This window comes from Lethenteron reissneri, chromosome 33, assembly GCF_015708825.2.
Source record: "Lethenteron reissneri isolate LAM-NWPU_2019-01 chromosome 33, ASM1570882v1, whole genome shotgun sequence".
Taxonomy (NCBI): domain Eukaryota; kingdom Metazoa; phylum Chordata; class Hyperoartia; order Petromyzontiformes; family Petromyzontidae; genus Lethenteron; species Lethenteron reissneri.
In genome coordinates, this window is record NC_083811.1 from 10,823,987 (window position 1) to 10,849,353 (window position 25,367).

Below are 25,367 nucleotides of genomic sequence, written 5' to 3' on the forward strand. Positions count from 1 at the left end.
GGCTTTTGGCTAGCCATCGAACAAAGACGGTCAACTGCATCGAGAGCTTTCAGGTGCGTTTCTGCAGCTGTCTGGAACGCTCTTCTGTCCAATATTAGGAAGCCACTGGAGCTATGGAAGTTTAAATCTAGATTGAAAATTCATTGCTCAAGAAATGCTTTTTGTGTTTAGTTTGTTGTCCTTCCCTCCTACCTCCGATTAGCACGGTTGACTATGTACGGTGCTAAAGAAGTTCAACATATTTTTCGATTTAAAGCTTTCGTGACTGCAGGGATTCATCTTCTTGGTTCTTTCGGTAAAGTCATGTAGAATGGAAATAATAAAGTAATAAAAATAAAACATAATAAAATAATTCTCACGACGTTTCGGCCACAACGCAAGCAACCGTCCTCAGGTGGAGAGCAGGTCTGTCGAGTAGACAGACTCATTCAGTCATTCAGACTGTCTACTCGACAGACGTGCTCTCCACCTGTGGACGGCTGCTTGCGTTGTGGCCGAAACGTCGTGAGAATCATTTTATTATGTTTTATTTTTATTATTGTATTATTTCCATTCTACGTGACTTTACTGAAAGAACCAAGAAGATGAAGTTCAATATATATACATACACATCATGTTATTTGTGGGGGTTGTTTGACCATACATACTTCACCACGCTGGTCATTGCCATGTTGCTGAAATAGATAAAATAGATGAGGACCCTGGGTCATTTCAAATATCACGACGTTAGCATTGGCCAGGACTCAAATTCCGCTCATCAGGTTCATAGTATTGAGCGCTAACCATTGCACAACTGCCCCCTGAATCTGTATACAGGACTAGAATACATTACAAGAATGTAATGGAGACTGCTGAAAGTAGCCGGGCAGCATGACTGAGCACAGAAAGCAACACAGTAAATGTTTGTGGATGCTCTACAAAAGGCACAAAGTGATGGACAGCAGATCACGCTGCATCATCACCACAAACATCCCAACATGTAGGCTTAGCGGGCAGAGAGACTCGCTTAATTAAATGCGCAGTAAGCGAGCGTTCATTTTAACTCAGCAAAAATGTCATCATTCAGTTCGTACAATTTACTTAATTTCGAGGCACATTGATGAAAAATTAATTTTGGCATATGGCCCCAATTATATCAATTATATTAATTTATCTTGCGAGGTTAATGGTGCAAAACGCAATTATTCAAAACATGTTTGTGTTCTGGCGAAATGATCGCTTGGCACCATTAAGTTAGTGTGGAGATGTGGATCAGCGTTCCATTTAAACAGCAGCTGATCACTGGGAAAAGTTATGGATTTGCGTGAGCAGCTTTAAAACAAATGTTGGGAGGAATTATTATTAGAGAAAAATTAACTGCCTCGTAGATAAATCACAGCGTTAAATATTAGAGATTAAAAAAAGACTCCGTTGTGTGAAAGCGGAGACTAAATTTAATTAGAAACAGACACTTATGGTTTTCCTCGGGGAGGCCCAGGACAGGCTCAGATACCACCTGCCTCGAATGTTATTGACGGGCAAGACTCGTAGCCCCTGAGCTTGTAGCGCATTGCGCCAACCAATAAGTGCAGGCATGTAATGATGCATCAATGTTTTCCTACTTCTAATATTATGATGATATAAGCAGCAGCAAATTACACGTGTAAAAACAGATGTTAAAAAAAAAAAAATTCCTGCAGCCACTGCAGGTGCTGCCATTCACCCAATCGAATCGTGACCCCGAATTCGCGACAATTCATCCAATCACGGGGAGGACGAGGGCAATCGATCTGTGCATACGTACGTTGCAGCTGAACGTGTGAGAACAACGCAAAGAGACTCACCCAATAGCGGCATCCAGATGCTTAAACCAGTCATTGATGTCATCTTGGTCCACTGACATCAGGAGCAGCTCCTCCTTCTGGTAGCTCAGCTGTGGAGGACAGATAGCAACGGGGCAGCTGCGAGGCCCCGCTATTTTAACGCCGACTTTCCCACGTGCCCTGGCGCGCCTCTCGGCTGGAAGGTGACCGCCGAATGCACTGCACACCACCGCACACCCAGTCAGCCTGGGCCCAAACTGCACCTTCGATAAAGCATGGTTGGCTACGTATGGCGCGAAAGAACTTCAACATACATGCACACATACATACAAATATACTCCTGGGCAAAAACCCTGATCATAAACCAACATTTGTTTTTTTATACGTGTGTTCATCAGTATAAATAATAATTCGTGTAATGTTTTTTTTTTACTGGCATCGACACCTTTAAAGTGGTCAGTTGTGTTAAAGTCAAGTAAAAGTGTCAGGTGGGCCGGTTGATTCAGGGGTCAGAGCAGTGAGTCGGTATCGCTGAGAACCCGAGTTTGTATTCAGGTGATTCAGCCACCGGAACTTAGCCGGCTTCTCAAGCGGAGCGAGCTGCTCTTTCCAGCCCCGTCACCAAGACACTGCGACAAATAATAATCGTGACATCGATTTTCACTTACTTATTCTTGTCGCGAGGGTTACAAATGTCGTTTGGACATGGAACAAAGCCTCTTCAAAAGGAATTAAAAGGCACGAGGGTAGAGAAACCTAATGAAGCAACTTACGAAGTAGTTACGTGGTGATGCACCATCTTCTGTGGCTTTTGTCTCGTGACACGATGCCAACAGCGCGATTGTAATGTAACCGAACAAAGTGAAGTAAAAGTATCTCCCTGTCCAAACCGTTTGGTGGTGGCCATCTGAAATAACAGCACTGAGCTTGTGGTGACAATTCCACATTCCTGTCGTCGGGCACAGGCGTACGCTTGGAGAACCGCTGTTGTTAATAACCCGATGTTAATGATGATGGATGCAATCTCCAGCCAAATGGATAAAATTGCTTGCTTTTCAACATTCCTCCGGTTTGCTGAAAAACCGAATCAGATTTGTCCAAGTGACAACTTGATCTGTCGCGTGGTGGTCGGTTACAGTGACGAATTGAAATGATACCAACACGATCACTACCCAAAACAATCCAATTATGAATCGTAATATCGGATAGGGAAAGTCTACATATACAATTGTAGTGGACTGCAATATACATACGAATATGCTTTGTGCCAAGACATAGATTCAAGCTAAATTCGGAAACAGCTTATCTTCACATCTTCCAGCGTTAGGTAACACCAACTGCTAGTTAATTGAACACTCTAATTTGAAAGCAATGTCACTGGCTTCATCCCCCAGATTCCACCCACCGGCACGGGAAATTAAAAGACATTTAACTTCCCAGGAGACGAGGGTGTAAGGCAGGGCCGGTGGGCCCCCCCGCACTCTCGCATTTCCCCTGGGCGTCCTAAACAGGAGTAAACGCTAAATACTCCCACACCGTCAACACCACTGATCAATACGTGCTGCATAATAAACCCGAATGCAAAGCCTCTTCCACATCGCATTAAGCCCACCACGTAAGGCCAACTGCGAATGCGAGAAATTTCTGTGCGCAGACTCGCACAACTGTGCGGCTTCTCGGGTCGTTACCGCCTTCCGTTCGGCGTAATGTCCGACGCTTCGCTCCACGTGCTGAAAGCTACTTCAGGAGGAGAGCTGGAAGAGGTTGCCACCGCGCGGAGCGCAACGTCGGACATCGCAGCCACAGGACGCCACGCCGAAAGCCACGCGGCACAACCCGAGAACACGCAGCAGAGCGAGGCAGCACGACCGCGATGAACCTACGCGGGAGTAGCGCACGGTCGTTCCCTTGACAAGAAGATGAGTAGCACCCCAATGCTCGTTTTAAGAGGGAGACACTGACCTTCTATGTATTTGACACAGACAACTCATGCTATTTACCTATGCAGTTTGAAAAAATTACGCGATTTAAAAATATGTTCGGATAACAGTATTACGACAACCAATTCTGTTAATTGTTTTTCAAATTTTTGGAAAGCAAACTGCATGGAATAACATCTCCGTGCCAAATTGTTGAAAAATTGTGCACATACACAAAGATTTTAGGCACTATAAATAAATAAAAATGAAAGTGCTTAAGAAGTTAAACAGTTATTTACGTGGGAAAAAAAACGAAAGTCTGCACCACCTAACCAGAATTCCTGGCGCACAACTGGCCTCGTGCGGACTACAGTACAGCATCACACATCTCATTGTCACATATCCGCCCGGACCAATTATCCGACCCGCACACAAGGTGCATGATATGTCTATGGTGTTGGTATTCCGACCTTTTCGCACAGTAATGTATTCCTAATCTCGTGTACGTCCACTCACTACTAAAGCACCATCCAACGATTAAAGCAGTTGGGAGCTTCACTCTTGTCCAGTGCCCACAACTCGTGCATGGTGCAGCTGTCATTTTTCTACAGACGTTCAAATATCCGACCTTTTCGGATATCCGCCTAAACCTCATTCCCCTCCCCAGCGAGTCGGCTACGCGACGTTGTGGTGATGGCGGACTTGGTCGCGTCAGCGATGCCTGTGAAGCGGCTCGCTGCTCGAGCGTGGCGCTGCGTGGGAGACGACTCACGTTGACGAGTCCCCCTTGACTCTGGGTATTGCCAAACACCTTCTGGACGGAGCAGTCGGCGAGCGGATAGAAGGCTCGGCACTCGTACTTGTCGGCGTGCAGCGGGTGGAACTGGCTGCATCGGCTGCACATGAGCAGGAGGTCCGAGAAGAGGAAGAACATCTTGGGGGTGGGGTCGCCGCCCTTGCTCGGCACGCGAAGGAGAGTTCCCTCGCGCAGATAGCGGCGGCCTGCTCGCAGATTTGTACGGGCACGCACGCACGCACGCAGGCGTTCATGTACATTAAAACTAATGCACAAAGACAACGATCACTCGTGTAGCTTTAGCGGACTGTTAGGGCAAGTGCTGTTAGTGAGCACCTACGAAGGGCAACAAGGCACACTAGGGGATGAGTGGCCAACACCACGCACGGCCGCCTTGGTCTCCCTGGTGCATATGGGACACAACACGTCAGGTATTCATTTTTGGCTGAGTCGATTGAATGCAGGCTCAGGACCATGTGAATACAAATACATGATCACACACACACTGAAATATACATGAATATGGACACAAATCCAAACAGACAAACGCATCAAGACAAACATCCCCTTATAGCCGTAAATACTGTTGGAGCGTGTGCCGTCAGCAAGCGCCTATTAAGGCCAGCATGGCACACGAGGGGGTGATGTGATCGGCAATCATGCACAGCCACCATTGTCTTTTCATTGCTGACGTGTCCAGACTGCACCAGGCAGCACTGTTTTACACGCTCACACGCCCGAGCCACAGCTCTGGAGCCAAAGTTTTGGCGCATCGTGAAGATTTGTGAAACTCTAATACCGCCACACGGCTGTAAAACGGCCGAATTGGCCAGGAGATGGTGCTGCAGTTAGTGGATTTTCTGACCCATTTGCGCAAAACGGTGGGTGTAATTCTGTCGGCATGCTAGTTCCTTCCCGTATCAAAATGACCAATTAAACAGAAGCGGGCCAAACGTCTCAATGCAGCATCGCCGTGAAATATGAAATATTCTACAGACTTAATGTGGTTTCCGGAGATAAATAATCCATGAATGCAAAAAAAAATTGGAGGTTCATAAATCAAACATTCAAATAAGTGCATTATCATGGCCACACCAAAACGTGTATTAAGCTACACAGGCAGCTGTGAGCGGTATTCGCGAGTGCCTGTCAAGGAAAATATCACAACAGACACCTTCCATCAAAACAGAAAAAAATGCCAAAACCATAACTGTCTTTATGAGCTATTTATTCTCAGGTCTCCATTGCTTCACATTTCATGAGATGTAACACATCTGGAGTGCTCGTGCTAATGCAGAGTTCAATGTCAATGTATTTGGTGCTTCAGTTCAGAACGTAGTCAATGCTTTGCTTCTGCTTTGCAGGACTCGGAGTTAATTTTGGGGAAATTCCACCAACACTTCAATCGGCATCACGACCAAAATCAATTGCTGCCACGGCTGATGTGTATTTCATAAACGAACACGCGCACAGAGGCGGGCTCGAACAAGCTGTAAAGTGTCTTTGCTCGCCTATACAATGATTAAAATCTATTCCTCTATTACGTCTAATAAATATATAATGAAGACTAATTAGCCAGTTAGAATTTATTAAAAAGCAATTCCGAAGTACAACTGTTCAGTTCTGCTGCGAGATGCAGTTCCACTCTGAAAATGACTTCAATTTGCCTTGCCTGCAATTTCAGGCTAATGGTGCAGAGCGAATGCACAATGTTTGTTTTTAATCACACTTTGTAAAATCATCCCAAGCAGAACTGATTACACTGAAGCAGCGGGGCTGGAAGTAAATGAGATAAGTTGAGGCAACACGCTGCGACTGCGATCTTGTTTTCATCTGCGCCCATGACACCTACTTTAATATACAGCGGCAAACTGCAGATCAACAGCGAGAGCCATCAATCAGTTTTGTGACAAAACACAAAAATAAACCTTTTCCCCACAAATTGCTGCTTTTTTTTTAAATGAGATCTGCTGAGAATCAGCTAATGGCAAGCTTTCCCAAGCGATCAGATGACTGAAAAATGAACTTGTCTCTGTCGAGCACTGGGATTCAATCCCCTGACAACGGGCAACGTCTTGTGTTGCCTCGCCGCTAGTTGTCGCAAGGTTTATTAAACTTTAAAAGCGCGCGTGGATAATTTGCTTCCGTGCAGAAGGGACAGGCGCATCCGAAAAAATAAACTTCCCCTGGTAAAAAAATCTCTCCGCTTCGCGCAGCAAATTGAAATGGCAACTTTTCAAGATCTGCAAATAGAGTTTTTTTTCCGGCACGCGGTCTTTACGAAGAACTGTAATCAGTGCCTGCAAGGCCAGAAACTCGATCGCTGAAATGTGTCTTCCAAAACATTGTGTTTGGTTCTATTTTTTTTTGACCCACGCACACAGATACGCGCCGCGCTTGCTTCTAACGAGCTGACTCTGCGGCGTCTTCGCGGAGATTCAATTTGCGTGGTGAAGTGAGGAGCGCCAATGTGCGTCATAGCTGCAGATTTTTCTTTTGTCTCAATTCCCAAATTAGTCGACACACAACAAAACAACCCCCCTACCCCCCCCCACAAATTTACTATAAATACCGCAATGCAACGCGACCTTAATATCATGCAGGAAATTCAATAAAACATTCCAAATGTATAGTCTGTATGGAACAATAACAATAATATAATGGCAACCAAGATACGGAGTGCTTCGAGGGGACATGAAACAGAAAGATGGAGCAATGGGGATGGGTGCATTCCAGAACTGTGAGTGAAAGATGGAAACGACTTAGAGTGGCTTTCATTCAACAGTGGATTGATCGTGGCTCCTGACGATGATGGAGAAGAATGTCCAGATACAAGGTACCCACCGACACCTTCCAAAACCCATGTTATGCAAGTGCCGGAGTATGAAACGATCCAATACAGAATGTGTAGCTGCTTGCAAATACGTTGTTGTTTTGGTTGACTGTCAACTACACTTGTTCGTCTTTGCAAATAAATTTGCATCACTTAGGTTCTGATTTTACACGCCGTGTAACAACTATTCACCGCTGAAATTTAACGCAGCCGCTCGGTCAACAAACTACTACACAATCTAAAGTTTCTCTCTTTTAAAACAGAAAATTTGGCGTAAATTATTTTGAAACTATTCTTTATGAGACTGCAATTGACAAATGCATCTGTACTACGTTTATCATCCTCACCACCAATTTAAACGCACAGATAGGATCACTTAATGGAATTCATTTCAAATGTGTTTTGGAAATTCATAATGCACGCAACGATCACCAATAATAACCTCAAATGTAATAATATTCACTCATTTGCAGGTGCTGGAGTAGCTATCAAGTCATCATGAATCAATTGTAATTTGTGCGTGTGACATGTATTATTGAATCCATTTTCACGTGCAGATAACATTCATTTGGTAAATAAATATGGATACATTTGTTTGATTATTTTGTTGATTTCGTTTTTTTATCGTGACATCTTTGCGGAGTATATGGTGCTCATTATTTGACTCTTGACTTCTCTAGCAATTAAGGTTATTTGTTTTACTCTCTATCTCTCTAGAAATTAAGTTTTGTGTGAATATTCAGTTTATAGAGGTGCTGCATTTGTGTAGTACAGTAATTGCAGCCGACCAGAGGGCTGACTTCACAGCCATTAAGCGTTTAAATCAAGTACAGAGAAGACTATCATTTTATCAGTGGTGTACTATGGACTCACTCCGGCCATGGAAATATGAAATTTTCCATCGCTGTGTTGAATTTCCATCGCTGGGCTGCAAATAGGAAATTACTTCAGTAGCAAACAACGGTTTCTCCCCTAATTGTACGAGTAAAAAAAACCCCTTGCTTATTCAGTATGTGAAGTCTGAAAATGTTCAATTTACCAAAAGGATTAAGGCCTCCCTATGTCATATTGTTACGAGGGGAGTTTTATCCATACTTCACCACGCTGGTCAGTACAGGATTTCGACAGCAAATTTAGTATATAAGTACCAAACTTTTATACGATTGTCATGAGGCTTTGCCATACATGGCTGTTAGCAAAGAAACACGACAATAGGTAATATACTTTATTTGCAAAAGCATATTCCATCATTCACGCAACAACTCAAAGAGTGACTCCGCCACATTGAACACCGCACAACTACACGTGTGTTCTCTCTCTAGGCAATTGGACCTGGTAACTTTTGTTCAGTATTTTTTAAAATCTCGTTCTTAACTGGGCCATGCAAGCCAGTGCATCAGGTGAGCCTCCTACCTGGATTTGTAGCCAATCTCACCAAATGAAAGCATTCACCTATTTTTTCGTTCCACACCAGAGTGAAGCTCTCTCACCGCAGAAACCGTGGCCAATCGCGCACAAAACAGTTCTCATCTCATGGGTAATTACCCAAGAATATCACACGTGATAATGGAACACTGACGACCAGAATATCCCATTATTGTTGAAATGTGGTCTTTATAATTGCGATACTGTGAATGTAAAACAAACATCACCAAAGCGGCTAATGAATTGTAAAAGGCTAAGGTGTAGAATCCCAAAGTTAGCATGCTATTTCGCTCGGGGCCAAGTGAAAAGTATTGCATAATACACTCATCCACGTTGCCCTACAGCTGCCCCAGAATCCCCTGGGGCAGAGCAGGTGATTGTGAAAGGGTGTGAGCATGAACAATTGTGGTACTGAAAGAGAGCTCACATTAGCTTCCACGTGATTCACAAGCAAGGACAACGGACTGTCCATACACTCGCGCAATAGCGTAGGCGAGCAAATGGATAAACCAGTGCACAGAAGCACACAATTGTGGGACTGAAAGAGAGCTCACATTAGCTTCCACGTGATTCACAAGCAAGGACAACGGACTGTCCATACACTCGCGCAATAGCGTAGGCGAGCAAATGGGTAAACCAGTGCACATAAGCACACGCGTGCGTACGCTAACTGAGATGCCGGGTCGTCTCAGTCAGTCAACCCATGGTACCATCTGTCCTGTGACCTCCTGCCAGCAAGCGTTCAACACTTCACATGGCCTTAAAGTGCACATCGCCTGGCACAAACGCGCGTGGTGACGTCACCGCCACTTAGTGGCGAATGGCGGTTTTTGTTGTTGTACGCAAGAGAGAGGACGACTGGATAGAAGTCGTGATATGTTTTAACGCGAATAAAACGAATGTTTTTGAAGGTATTTATTATATTTTTTCTGAAATAAATGCTCAAAGGACACACGTCCTTTGGAAGTGAACATCCATTGGTCTCTCCCTCTAGCCAGCCAGCCAGCCAGCCAGAAAAACCTTTAACCTGATATGGTAGTGTGACATTCAAAATTAATTGCGTTCATTTGTTCCAAGTAATTTACTTTCGCCGTTTTTTGCTCAAATGGATATTTTCACTTATTTATCACATCACAGCTTCAAAGTACAGAAAACACCGTGTTTATGAAGAGACCACATCGCACTTATTCATCTTCTTGGTTCTTTCGGTAAAGTCACGTAGAAGGGAAATAATAAAAATAAAACATAATAAAATACAATTATCACGAAGTTTTGACCACAACGCAAACAGCCGTCCTCTGGTGAAGAACAGGACGGCTGCTTGCGTTGTGGCCAAAACGTCGTGAGAATTGTATTTTATTACGTTTGATTTTTATTATTTTATTATTTCCCTTCTACGTGACTTTACCGAAAGAACCAAGAAGATGAATCCTTGAAGTCACGAAAGCTTTAAATCGAAATTTAAGTTCTTATTCATGTTAAGTCTAACTTGTCAGCCTCCTTTGTTAACTTCTGGTTTAATGAAGTGTCCCATGAGGATGATGGGCAGAGTCAACCACCAACCCGAGCCCACCTAGAAACATCGTGGGACCTCCCCTTTGCCAGTACCAAGATATGATAATAGGTTAAATTTCGATTTAAAGCTTTCGTGACTGCAGGGATTCATCTTCTTGGTTCTTTCGGTAAAGTCACGTAGAAGGGAAGTAATAAAATAATAAAAATAAAACATAATAAAAACGTCGTGATAATTATTTTATTGTGTTTTATTTTTATTATTTTATTATTTCCCTTCTACGTGACTTTACCGAAAAAACCAAGAAGATGATAATAGGTTTTTTTCCCCTTTTTTCTGGAAACAAAACAGGTGTTAAGATGTTAAAACATCAAACTGAAACCTTTTACAAGGAATCATGTCTGCATTAATCTCAATGCTTGTGGTCAGAATGCAAACATAAAACACTCTGATAATATTTGCATTGTCCTTGAAACTGATTGGTCCACACCAGAGACAGCTTTCTTTTGAGCCTCGTCTCAAACGGTGTTTAGACCAGAGGACGCCAAAAGGCGTACAGCCCAAAGACATTGTTTGCATTCTGACCACAAGCATTGCGGTTAATGCAGACATGATTCCTTGTAAAAGGTTTCAGTTTGGTGTTTTAACATATTAACACCGTGAGAGATTCGTTCATGATGCTATCCACATATACAAACACAGAGACAATTTCAACCGAGCAGATGGATTCTGGCCTAGCAATCATTGGAAAGATTTGATAAACCATTTCGGGTCTTAATTGATTGTGTTCACGCTTACGGTGACTTTCAGACCGCATTCCATTCTCTCCTCCCCCCTCCTCTTTTCCGAACGTAGATGGACTCGTCCATCTGACCAACTGCCAAATCGCTGTCCGTGGTGCTGACGTTAAGAAAAAAACCCGCCACTTTTTTCAAATTTACTTGCTGTGGATTTCACACCTGATGATGATTGCTTGTGTTGCAGTCGAAACGTCGTGAGAATTTTTTATTTTTTTATTTTATTGTATCCCTTCTACGTGACTTTACCGAAAGAACCAAGAATATATATCTTAACACCTGTTTTGTTGCCAGAAAAAAGGGGAAAAACCTATTATGCCATCTCAAAACAACTATTATTACCAATCATGCAGATCTATAAAATGCGTACACTACGTACCAAAGACAATGATCCCCCATATAGCCTGAAAAAACCTTTGAGAGCAAGTGCTGTTAGCGAGCGCCCTATGAAGGCCGGCACGGCACGCGACGGGGTGGGTGGCCAGCACCACGCCCGGCCGCTTGTCTCCCCAGTCGCCATGATTACCACACATCGCACCAGGTACTCATTTGAGGCCGAGTCGACCTAGGGGAGGCCCAGAACCAGTTCTGATAATCGTCACTGGTGTTGGCACTGAGCGGGAATTAAACTCGGGTGGCCGGGTTAGGAGCACATCGCACGAACCGATCGATGCTCTACCACGACCCACTACAAAGACAAAGATCCTCCCCCCCGTCTAGCCTGAACAGACTGGTGCGGCAAGTGCTGCTAGCGAGCACCTATGAAGGCCAGCACGGCACACGAAGGGGGGGGGGTGGCTCGCACCATACCCGGCCACCTTTGTCTCCCCACTACCCACCACAAAGACAAAGATCCCCCATATAGCCTTAATAGACTGCTGGGGAAAAAGTGCTGTTAGCGAGCACCGAGGAAGGCCAGCCAGCACGGCACACGAGGGGGGGGGGGGGATCAGCACCAAACACACAACCACGCACACACGGTAACCACGACCGAATAGCGCCGCAATACGACACGCACACAGCCTGAAGAAGGGGAGCGAGCGCACGAGATCCAGACCCTCAACGTCGCGTCCATCGCAGCAGCAGCAGCAGCACCAGCCAATGTTGAGCGGCAGTCAGCGCATCATTCGCCGCTAACGTCTCATTTCCTTCTTTTGCATCATAATTGTAATTAAAGAAGTGTGAAAAAGTCTCAAAGCATTCATTTTCCCTCTTCCCCCCCCCCCTTTTACCCCCGCCTCCCTAACAATTCATTAGCCGCATGGGGTATGTAATACAGCACACGGCATGGGTGCGACTGTGTGCAACACTCCCCGCTTGTCCACGTCCAACCAGAAGTCCACAGATTTAATTTGGACCCCTGTATCGGTTGGATTATCATGGCTTATCAAGGGGTATCTGTATATAATTGCATTTAATTATAGAATTGCGCATAATTATTGTGCGTATTTGCAATTTGGAGCGTGCAAGTAAATTGCGTTCGCGTGTGCACGCGTGACAATGTAATGAGCGCGGTTATAATAAAACCTGTGCCATTTCATAATGACTTCTTTGAAATACAATGGAACACGCTTAAAATGAATCCCCCATGAAGTTATTTGCAAGAATGCTCTACCCCGTGCATCTTTGTGCGAGCGCGTGTCCGTCCGTGAGCGAGCGTGCGTCTGTGTGCATCCGTGCGCGCTGGAAAGGTAAATGCTATTCTGCGCTACTCGGGTCCCAAACATGTACATGCAACGTTCCCTTTAATCGATCCACTGCTGGATGAGGGTCTCGCCATGCCATTGCAGATGTGGTGGTGCACGCCTGCAATCCAGCACTGTTGGATGCAGCGAGAGTTGGTGGATGACCCCTCAAATGACAAATCTTGATTTGAAGCTTTCGTGACTGCAGGAATCCACACTCTTTGGTTCTTTCGGTAAAGTCACGTAGGTAGAAAATAAATAAAATCGCGACATTTCGGGCGCAACACAAGCGTCCGTGTTGCGCCCGAAACGTCGTGATTTCTTTCATTTTATACCTACGTGACTTTACCGAAAAAACCAAAGAGTACAAATGACAAATGTTGAGAGACTCACTTCCTGTGCGCATCGAGGAGGTGCCATCACCCCCTGGCTCTGCTTGCAGAATGCAGTACAACAGAGTGTGGACCGATACAATCTGTCCCTTCTGCATGGGATAGAGTGTTGCCCCCTCGCACGTGTGAGTTTTCTCCGGGCGCTCCGGTTTCCTCCCACATGTGTACTAAACACTCACTAATTGGTTCAAAACACATTCATATGTACAGAACTGCCGAGCAATTGCTGGTGTCATTTGCATGAACAACGCTATATAAAACTATTCGTTGGATTTTTTTCGCATAACTATCAATAATGTACTAACGTGCATTGCAAAATAAAAATAAAACAGGTGAGATCAATTATCACTTATTACCAGCCATACGAAATCTAAGACGACACAGAACACAACCAAGGTAAATAACAGAAAAGTAAAATTTAAAGACGCTTAATAAAATATAAAATGCACACTGGAAAAATGTACGAAAATAATGCAGAAAATCACAGCACAAAAGTAATGAAAATGCTTCATAAACAGTGAGAAGATGAGAGGGGGAAAGGAAAAATTGATGATTGGTAAATCCCAAATGAAAAACCTTAGAGAGCAAAATGTAACCATGATGCACGATGGAAATAGGGTCGTAAAATCTACTGGAGGAATTTTATGTAGATTTTTTTATAGAAAACAAATCGTTATTGCGATGAGGAGGGTGTTCCAGGTGTCACATTGAAGAGGAAACGTTCATTCCCAGAACGAAAGATGGGAAAGCTTTTGGACCAGGTGGAATAACTGTGAATATAATAAAAAAGTGGGACCAGGCGGTTGAAACTAAATTAGCGGACGAATTGACAAAATTATTAGAAACATCGCCAATGATAAATAACCACCGTCACTGAAAAGTTGCATTAAAAAAGATGCAAAAATGCACGATAAGTCAGGCACCTTCAAGGCTCAGAATAGAATGGAGAAAGAAAACTGTGCAGACATCATGAGAAGAGGAGTTTGTCATGAGAGGGAGAACGTGAAACGCAAGAGTCCGCAGCTGTGCGGTGCGATCACGCAGTGCCACCCGGTTCAGGCTGCCCTGCCGCTCCCTGCAGCAGTCTCATCCTTCAGCCAAGAGGCCATCAATAACCGGGAACCCATCCATCTGGGGGCCGTGCTGGCAGCGCCGAGATGTAGCCACAGTGCATTACAAGCCCCCGGGAGGACGGCTACATGGTGCAAAATCCAATAAGCGTTGATGGCTAACAGACAGCTAATTGAATTTAAATGACCAGGAGGCTGATGGCTGCAGCAGGTAGGGAGGGACGCATGCTGCGGCCGGCCGAGTGATCAGTGCTCGGGGTCGGCGGGAGCCATCGTGCGGTTTAAGGGTAGAGAGGAGGAGATGGGGAGGAGGCAGTGGAGGGGGGTGTGGGAGCAGCACACAGGCCGGAGCTCACCGAGCCGGAAATGACACCGGGCCCTCTCGGCCGAGAGCGGCAGAAGCTGCCCCAGAGGAGACGCAGCACAGCGGCGTTCCTTCTCTCCCCCGATCTCCTCCCCCGCCGTCCTTCCCCATAACCCTCTTCCACGCAATGCTCGCCGGGTTCGCCCAACTCCGGCCGTCGGCCGGCATTCTCGCCCAGTCGCTACCCCGGTCAACTTTTACTGCCGGCGAGCGCGCGTCTGTTCACACTCCGTGTCCATCTCCTGGGCTCGGTGTGCAGCGTGCGGGTTTGCGCAAGCGCCTCGACAGAAATGAGCGCGGCGTTTTTGCTGCGTTCGTGAAACGGAAGTTCGCGCGGCCGTGTCGTGCGCGGAGAGCGGTACGCGCGCGGGTTAAAACCGCCTCTGTGCTCTTTCGCTTTCCTGTGCTGAAAGCAGGAAAAATCAATGTATTGACAGCAAAGGCAAACATGGCAGGTCTGAAACCTATAATGAAAGGCCACTCACAGCATGGTGCAACATGGTCTGAAATGGTCTCTCACTGTCTACTCTATCATTCCATTTTAACTGTTTCTCTCTGAGGGCATTCAAAAGTTCAGCCTTCGGTGTGCTCATAAAGTGAAATTCTCATTAAAATCATTGATAGCTGTCAAGCACAATGAGCACCACTCTTCACAATTCGAAAAAGCATTTTCAAAAATATATATATAAATAAAGAACGCAGCTACACAGAATGTGAATTGCTCAGAATCTGAAGCAGCCGTGTCCAGTTTGGGAAAAGTCTCTGCAATAAAGGATTAACTGGTGAATTTTTTATTAACGAAATGCAATTAAAGGTCTATAATGCGCATACGTGCACACCACAGACGATAATTATTTAATTGCTTTCTTCATAACTTTATCAAGCCAAATATAGATAAATATATAAACACACCCCTAGAGACAAAGCCCACCCACCCCCCCCCCCCCATTTATCCAGAAAGTCTGCAGGAGACCACATTTATTGGGATCACCGATTAACGCACAGCCACCTTTGTCTCCCTTGCACTGAAATTAATGTTAAAACGACACCGGTGACACATTTTAGGTGAAGATAACTGTGGGGAGGGCCCAGGTCACATTCAAATGCGATCTAACCCCCAAAAAATCCTCTATTATCGAATGCTCATGTCCGCTGCTGTGTTGTGAATGAGCAGGAATGGAAGGGAGGCCGTTTGGGAACCACGGTGCAACTCGCCAACCACTCCCCGGCACGTACACAAAAAAAACAAAGACAAAGACCCTCCGTATAGCCTGAACAGACTATTGGGGCAAGTGCTGTTAGCGAGGCTGAAACGGCACACGAGGCCATGGGTGACCTGCACCATGCACGGCCGCCTTTGTCTCCCACTGGCGATGTTCACACACTGCACCAATACTCATTTGAGACAGAGTCACCTAGGGGAGGCCCAGGACCAGTTCAAATAATCGTCACTGGTGTTGGCTGCGAGCGGGAATCGAACTCGGGTCGCCGGGTTCGTAGAGTAACGCGCTAACCGCTATTCTCCCGCTCCCCCCGTGCGCGCACGCACGGACAGACGGACGTGCGGCCTGCTACAAAGTGCGATATCATAAATGCAAGATTTTAAAACCATAATTTATAAGACGGCTCTTCATCATTGGCACCGGCCTGGCACCGCACCAAGCGATGGGTGTAAAAAGCATGCATCCTGTGTTTCGCACAGTACCCACACAGCTTGCTCAGCGCACGCAGGGGCTTTACCTCCGCGTACTTTCAATTAAATTTACCGGCCACACCTGGCGGGGAGATTAACGAAAAGTCTGAAGCCAGCACTTTCTTCCCCGCGCAAAGTGGGGGGGGGGGGGGGGAGTAAAAACTTCTCTGCCGAAGCGCCGGCGCTCTGCGCCGTTGCGGGAGTTGGATCATTAACAGCTGCTCGGTGAAAAAAAGCCGACCACCGCTACTTCAGAGCGTACCGAAACATCGAGCTCCTTTCGGAGGATTTCAAGGAGCGCAGGAGTTTCCAGGTCAAGCCAGCGAGATGTTCAAACAACCTCTGGGCATGCGGGTGACAATCCGACGAGACTGCGATTCGATAATTCCGTGGGCTAATCTTGTGGGAGGCGAGCCCTACCCCGGAGGAGCCTTGAAGAGCCTTCACGGCGAGGTGCTCCGCTCAAACTAGATCGGAGCTCAAGGTCCCCTCTTTCAAATCAACGCGTTACAGAAGCATCCCCCCCCCCCATCAACGTGTCAAGCACCCAGGCTTTCAGCGGCACAATGACAAAAAAACGATTTTCTTTTACAAATTACCGTGTTCACAACGTACACACAGATGAAGAGCGAGTTTTAAATGTGTATAGACGTTCTTTTTCCATTTCATAACAAAATGCATTTGTAGTACGAGTGGGTTCGCCCCCACGACTTATAATCGTTTTATTTGGCCTCCTGGGTTGGAGTTTTTATTGTTGGAATGCTGCGAGTCCCAGCCTTGAAGAGTCAAGAGCTTTGAAGGCACACAGAATATAGCCTGCAAACCACGATTTAATCAAATATTTGCTATTTGACGATGGTCCGAGTACAACGGTATTTATTTTACGACTGATAATGCACCTCGCTGGGCTGTGTTTTGTGCAGGTAAATTGGCAGGCCTTGTGGCAATCCAAAGCTCATTATAATTCACATTCAAAACATGTCATTTGTAATTGTATGATAATTATGTTGTGGGAGATGGCAGCTTTCTATTTAATTTATTTGAAATGTTTGCAAAACCCTATTAAAATTCCTCGGTATTTTAAAGCGTATAAAAGTTACGATAGTGTACGCATAAAGCATGATGTATTTTAGTCTCTGTGAAGCACAGATATTGAAAAATGATTAAAGCCTCTCCTTAAGTCACAAAAATGGTTATTTTAAATTACCCTTTTTACTACTTTTCTGCTTGAATTAAAATTGAGTGTATCTCAAATTGACTTTAAATTGTTCCAAGAAATCAGCATTTTGCCGATTTACTTCAGAAACCATAAACACTACGTGTTAGCTTGTTAAGACTGATGCAAGCACTAAAATGTATACCTAATTCAATAATTAGCCACATTGAATTATGGAGGAGAAAATATAACATGCGGTGAGAATGATGAGATGCAGAATTAAACATCTGAAGTCTGACGTCGCCAGTACATTCTCGTTGTACGGCACGGTGTATTATTTATAGTGTGCCATTTAGCTTTTTAAAGTGCTGTATTGAAGTGAAATGTTTAACATAAGTTACGTTTATTATCCAGTGAATGCCAACGCTTAAAGGGAGGGATGTACCAAGATCAGGGGAAGTGGAATCTGCCATGCTGGCTGTGGTGTTGGCGTATGCCCAGTCGAGATCTTTGAAGGTGAGCGTTGGTGTACGGTGCTTTTTCTCCAATATTTTGCTGTCTTTTCTTGGATTTTCTGTTTGCACATAGTCACATAATCACTTTAAGATGTTTTCTTGTTCATGTTTTAGTTTGTTGCGGTTGCACCCGATTCAAGAGCCGAATGGCTCACAGGGCTATACCAAATAAATGAACTTGAACTTGAGATGAGATTCATGGATCCTGCAATGATTATAATCGTTATAATTATCATATCAATGAGACTACAATCTTTCTGGGTTATTGGCTGGCCAATAGATGCTAGTACAGGAAGTAGGTGGGTGACCCATCTGGAGAGATTTTGTCAGTGTTTATCCCCAAATATGCATGGCTTTTTCAGGGGCTGGGCTCTGATTTCTTCCCAAATGTCAACTACACACATTAAGGTACTCATCCTACGTGACAGAGTACAAACCCTCCTTAAAAGTAACACAGACTCGGTCAATCTTCCATGGATGTATACAATGTTTTATCAGTCATTAAATAAGACAGAAGGCCACCCGATATTTAAACTGAATATTGTTCACATGGCAGGCCTGAACGAACGCCCCACCTTCACTTAAAACGTGTACATTTTTATTAAGTGCTTTAACATTTTTACCTTAATTTAATCTATATCAGTTTCATATATTGAGCAACATTGTACTTCTCAGCCACAGGAAATTTGGGCAGTGAAACTTAGTTTTTATTGAAGTGGTAATTTGGCCCAGGAATGCATTGCTAAGTGGATTACATCTTGTTTTCCCACAATGTAGTCTGTGAGCTATTTAAAAAAAATAATTTTATGAATAAATTTGTTTAGTATTACCCTTTGATAATTAAAGAGTTTGTCTGTTAGCCAATGGCTACTATTATATTAATCATGACAATTTCAAAACTGGTCATATGAAAACGTTAAAAAATGTAATTCTCATCAGGCCCCACAATTAGAGTGCAGTCTGCAACTCTTAACTACTCTGTCTCTGGCCTTTCTATTTATGTGCTGTGATGAATGGCTGTTGCCCAGAACGTTGCCTGTTAAATCTTTTTTCCTTCTAAGGCCACAGTGTTACTGACCATGGCGTTGGGTGGTTTTGTGCACCACTGCCAATGCAACATCGCCCAATATTTAGTTTTAGCTACGGCAGGCTCTCTCAGGCTCCAGTCTTCATAACCCTCCACAGTACAAGTCCCCACTTTCACATGGCTTGGTACGGTTATCTAATGTACGGTGCAAAAGAAGTTCAAGATACATACGTACAAAGCTTCTCCATTCATACTCCTTTGTTACACATTGTGTGTTGCCTGATGATTGGTAACAAAAGTCTCCACTTAACAGAGGTGAATTCAATTCATTTGAATGTGTGTGTGTCTGTGTGTACGTGTGCGACCCACTCATGGGAGGCGGTAGCGTAAACGGTCAGCGCGTTGCACTACGAACCCACTCATATCTGCGTGCGTGCGTGCGCATGTTCCCACCCAAATCGAGCCCTCTACGCTTGGTGGGTGCTCGTCAGCGTCGCGTGGACATTTCACACAAAGTGAATCAATTACTCGTTGCGAGTAATTGGTTAGTGCAGATTAATAGGGGGGTTGCTTCACGCAATAATAACAAGTAAAAAAAAATAAACCGATACAATGAAGGGGGTCTTCCTTGTGAAAAGGGAACGGGCAGATCAATGGGCACTGACCAAGCAAATGACGGTCACAAACAACAGCGCGTTCTTGCGCCTCAACAAGAATCTAAATATCTTCTTGGTTCTTTCGGTAAAGTCACGTAGAATGGAAAGTAATAAAATAATAAAAATAAAACATAATAAAATAATTCTCACGACGTTTGGGCCACAACGCAAGCAGCCGTCCTCATGTGGAGAACAGGTCTGTCGAGGAGACAGAGTCGTGATAATTATTTTATTATATTTTATTTTTATTATTTTATTACTTCCCTTCTACGTGACTTTACCGAAAGAACCAAGAAGATGAATCCCTGCAGTCACGAAAGCTTTAAATCGAAAAAGAATCTATATGCAAGTAAATCTAGCTGCACAGTGTATATATATTTGTCGCAGAAATTAAACAAAGTGCGTCTTACTGTTAAGTTGACGGCCACAATGGAAAACGCATTTCCACAAGGGGAATGTTTCAGTCGAAGCGTTTATCACGTTCCGCTGGGTAATGGCGCTGCCCTGCCGATATATTACCTCGCGTCACTGCTGGCCGAGGGACCTTCAATGAGAAGTAGTTTAAGAATGTATTTGGCCTACTCTTCCACACACACCAGACAGTATGGAAGAGGTGGGAGAACCTACGCTTTACCCCACCACACACGCGCCCTGCCGATCGACTAACTGCTGCGGTGTGTACCCATTTACACCGTGACCTCGAGAATGCAAGCCCAGTGCGCTATCCGTTGCACAAATGCAGCATTCTTGAGCAGGGCAAGATGCAGAGAATACAATTATCATCCAAACGGAGTTTGTGTTCATACCCGGCTGATAAAAGCTGCTGAACGATTCGTAACGCAGCGCGTAAACCTTTTTCCGAGTTTACCCCAGTCTTGCGATTCAACTGGACTTGACAACGCATGCCTTATCCTGTCATAATGTAACCCTCCTGCCGGTGATGCAAAGGACATCGAATGGCAATGTGAAGACAGGCCGAACCAGCTCAAAACATTCTCACTGCTCTGGAGAGAGCTTTACCAATAGCCGCTGTAATTGGCAAAGTGCCTCTGTGATCAGTCGGCAGAGCGTTTTACGCTACATCATTTTTGTGCCGATTCAGCGAGTGTAGGCAGACGCTGCTACATCTGCCAAACGGACTTATTGCCATTGACAACTTAATAGTTATTTTTCTCACACAACATACGTATTCACTATGGAATCCAGATTGCACGCGCTTTTGTTGTTGTTTAATTCTTTCACACTGAGGTCACTATACCGTAGCTACGAACGTGAAAACAAACGTAACTAATAACACGGTCGAGAAATAAGAACCCCCCCCCCCAAAAAAAATCTGGAAAAATTCTGCGTAGAGTTTTTTTTGCAACTGACAGTGCACATTGACGTCAATGAAGAATGGAACGGAGGCATCTTTCAGACACCCGGGCAGCCAGCTGGCTTAGCGGTGCCATTGATTTTCTTGGAGACAAATTGGCATTCAATCCACAATCAGTGCGACGGCAGGGTGAGGGCCAAAGAGGGACGGCTTCTCCAAGGTCAAATCTTCGCTGTGATTGGTGCAGAGAATACCCAGCTGGATTACACATTTGCACGGTCATTGTGAGATTACCTAGGAGATTTATACGCAATTCGTTTTTTTTTTGTCCTACAAATATAAGAAACTTCACTCAAGATGTTGGAACCTGTACTCGTTTTTTTGTGGCAAAAGTAACCTTTCAACTTTTAGAGGAAAAAAAGAGCTGTCGAGATAATTCCTTTCACTCGTGCCAAAAATTAGGTGGATTAAGACGGATGACCCGAATATAAAATCATCTAGGAAAATGCAAGGCACTAGTAATACTCAAAGACGACTACTGGTGACAGATTCAGAATGATGTTCGAAGCCGTCAACGACATTAACACAACAGTACCTCAGGCTCTAGATTTGAAGCTTTCGTGACTGCAAGGATTCATACTCTTAGTTCTTTCGGTAAAGTCACGTAGGTAAAAAATGAAATTAAAATTAATAAAAATAAAACAATAATGTATAAGTACCTCAGGCTACCCTGGGATGAATCAACAGAGTCCAATGACTCTTCTTACAAATGCATCTGCTTGGGATCCCCCCCGCCGCCCCCCACATATGAGAGGGCAACATAAAAAAAATACATAGAGGACAGGTCACAACCTCCTAGCCGTATCGAAGGTGAGTCTCTCAAACTCATGAGCTGTGCGATCCATCAACCCCACCTCAAAAGTGCTCTATTATAGGTAAGTGCCATCATGTCTGGAAAATAACCACTTCGTAAGTTGCAGGAAAAAAATATGATCGGTATAGCTATTGATGTTGCGTGACATTAAGCAATGTTGATTTATATCAGAACTTAGGGAGAGACCCGCCGATGTGGCTGTACTTTGCGTCGGTTGCATGATGTAACGCAGAGTGCAGTGTGTGCTTTGTGGATCACATCATCCAAGGAAAAATAAATGACCCCATAAAAAATCATGTTAATTTGTAAAGCATTTTCCGCAAAGGACTCAACCGAGAACTCGCCTATCGATATCGCTGTTTGCAGTTTCCTTTCTGACGACAGCAGACAACGGCGGGGAAAAAAGTGTGCGAAAAATGTGCTTCCTTGAACTTTTAGGCACGCGCATTGCCAACCTTTGTGGAATTGTGCTGGTCTCTTTTGTGGCTTGAGATGGCAAAGTGGAGGATGCTCCTCGGTGCTTTGTTCGCCATGCACTCTCTCTCAAGAGCAATAACCAACAAATGTGTGTACCCAGATCCTCACGCAGCAGTCACAAATGGTGCAGTTTATTATCGAGGCTGAATAAAATTGTGACCTCTGAGAGCTTTTCAAAATAAAGTAGCGGTTTTTTTTTTTTAGTGAATGATTTTGTGGTATTGAAGCACAATAGCCCCAGCTTTATAATGCAGCCTTCACACCGACAACCGAAGGCAACAGAATAAAGCCAACGGACAAGCTGTTTCGTGCAACAACAAAAAGCTCCATAATCATACGCCAATTTAAAAACTGATCATGAGAAAACTATTTTTCCAAAATGTTATTTTGAAAAAGATAAATAAAAGTGCAGTCTCAAACTCTCTGGCCTCGCTATCTATGCACAATGTAGAAGGACGATTGCTTGAAACTTCGCCTATTATATATATAGTTTTCCTTTTAAAGCCAAAGTGTTATTGACGAACACGTTGAGTTGTTTTCTGATGCTGCATGATAATGGCGGCACACATACACAATCTTAAATCTATGAACAACTACCTATCAAAGGCCAAAGTCTAAGCGAGGTCAAATATATCTCTGCTCAAACCCATTTACATTGGTGTACATTCCACATTCCCATGGTGGTGATTAATGTCTCCATAGGATTATCGCTATTGACTGCCCACAGGGAGAGGGCATCCTGGAGCAATGGTTGGCTTAGATTGCGAGTCAAGTCCTCTAACCACTGAGTCACACAGTCAGATGTATCAATAATACACATGTACAGCTGGTTAATCCACTGCTGGATGAGGGCCTCCCGGTACCTCATGTGCCGTGAGAAATATTTGACCATACCGTGCTGGTCGGTACGGGTTGGTGATGGTGGGGGGAATAGAGAATACTGGATTTTTTGCACTGCCCTCTACTGCCCACACCACCTACAACGCCTGTCCATTAGTCATGGTGGTTGCAAATCCCAGCAAAACCCAGGGTCAACTCTGCTTATCTTCCAAAGCCTGATGAGAACGGACAAAGTCCTAGGTGATTTGGTCATACGTGTAAGAAGAAGAATAATAAGAGAAACTGGGTTTAAATGTTCTGGCAGATGTGATTTTATTTTTGTGTTTGCTCAAAAAGCCATTGTCAATTTGAAACCTAAAATAAGAGAGATAAGATTAGTATGGAGAGATGGATGAAAGCACTCAAGTGAGAGAAATTGGTCAAAACGTTCTAAAAGATGCACAATCAGCACGCGCGCCTGTCAAGAACACACATCTGCAAGTGACACACATTCGCCCAGACAGCTGCACGATTCAATACATTGACGTCACTGCTCAATGCAATTTGACAGCCTCTTATGAGGCCATACTTTTACGTCACACACGCACCCACAAATACACCACGAAGAAGCATTGCGCAGTTAAAGAACATCCAGAAAGTGGGACTGAGATAAAGTGAGCAGACCAAATAAAAAGAACATTCAAACTTTCAAACCGTAATAAATAGGCTATTTAGCTTCAACACTGGGAAACAACTTATCAAGCGGCGTGAGATAGTTGTGGGAGGGCAGAGGTCAGTGGCTGCGCACACGCCTCACTACACAGGCATTCGCTTCAATACGGCCACTCCAGCACTTTCTCCCTTAACCCTTTACCGACCGGCAGGCTCCTCCGAGCAGACCTGCAATGGCTAAGTGTCAAAGCTCCGCCTATCCAGCCACCGAGCCGGCAGTGGTTGTATCTTTGGTAGGCTGGGCCCCGCCGTGGAATTGTTCAATTTCCCAATCGGCTCAGGGCCACCAACGGAGATGATTGCGGCCCCACTGCTCGCTCGAGCAGGAAGAAGACACTTAGACTTGACTTTGAGGCAGACGGAAAGTACACACGAATCAGTGGCTTGGGTTTTATATCAACTGCTTAGGCACTGTAAATTAATACCTTGGCGATATTTTAGGATGAAATCTGGTGGTCCGCACAATCTCCGATGGGACGCGTTTACACTCGCGCGCGGCCCACATATTCGCGGAAATAAAACCGCATTTCAGATTTGTGGCCTGATGACCCTCTCGCATCAGAAGCTAATGGCCGATGTTTTGGCAGGCCCACACGTTAACACTTTTGCTCCGCTGCTGTCTCGCACCGCCACGTGCAATTTACCTGGCCGTGTAACACGTTGAAATGCCTGCCTTGAGCCCTTGCCCACAGACATGGCCTCGACCTTCCCGGCGAGTCGCAGGGCAAAGTCGCCAAGCTTCAGGACGGGGCGGCAGACGATGGGGAAAATGGGAGTGTGGTGTCGTCTCACCGTAATTTATTTCCTATGCAGGAGTTTTGGCAGCTGCGCGTGACAGGGTTAAAGGCTTAATTAGATTATTTCAGGCCTCACGTTGTGACTCCATGGTCTCCCCTTCGATCCTCTTGCTCCAGAGATTGTGTGCTACTCTGATTTCTGCTCGGACATCAATAAAGGATGACAGATGCAGTCAGGCATAGACACTTTCTCCACCCTCCCACTGTTTCTATCGACTAAAGGCCCTGAGAGAGTTTTTTGGGTTCAGGAAATTTCTCAAATGATGCGGAAGTTTTATATCACTCCAATATCACCGCTACGGGTGCAACAGTTTTTTTTTTCAAGTCAAGCAAGAACTATGAAGAATAATGTTCCTTGTTGTTTTCACTTTCTTGACATTTTTCAGAAAGTGCACTTGAAAAACATTCATCATAATTAAATTATGAGAATCAACCTATGTCCCCCTATCTGAAAACGTAATACATATTTCTGTCCATCAGCCTATTAGCCTTCCAGACCCATGTTAACCAGCAGAATGTATTTAAACACTCACAAACTTTAAATTTCGATTTAAAGCTTTCGTGACTGCAGGGATTCATCTTATTGGTTCTTTCGGTAAAGTGACGTAGAAGGGAAGTAATAAAATAATAAAAATAAAACATAATAAAATAATTCTCACGACGTTTCGGCCACAACGCAAGCAGCCGTCCTCAGGTGAAGAATGAAACAC

General features: G+C 44.6%; 1 protein-coding gene across 3 annotated transcripts in view; it reads right to left on the reverse strand.

The window, feature by feature from the left end:
• Positions 1-25,367, reverse strand: part of ARHGEF39 (Rho guanine nucleotide exchange factor 39) — a 162,128-nt gene that overhangs the window by 66,576 nt on the left and 70,185 nt on the right. For all 3 annotated transcript variants that reach the window (XM_061564601.1, XM_061564600.1, XM_061564598.1), the window contains 2 exons: positions 4,494-4,723; positions 1,824-1,912 (listed from right to left, as the gene is read on the reverse strand). In XM_061564601.1, the coding sequence (XP_061420585.1) occupies positions 1,824-1,912; positions 4,494-4,723 (319 nt within the window). The remainder of the gene's footprint in view (positions 1-1,823; positions 1,913-4,493; positions 4,724-25,367) is intronic.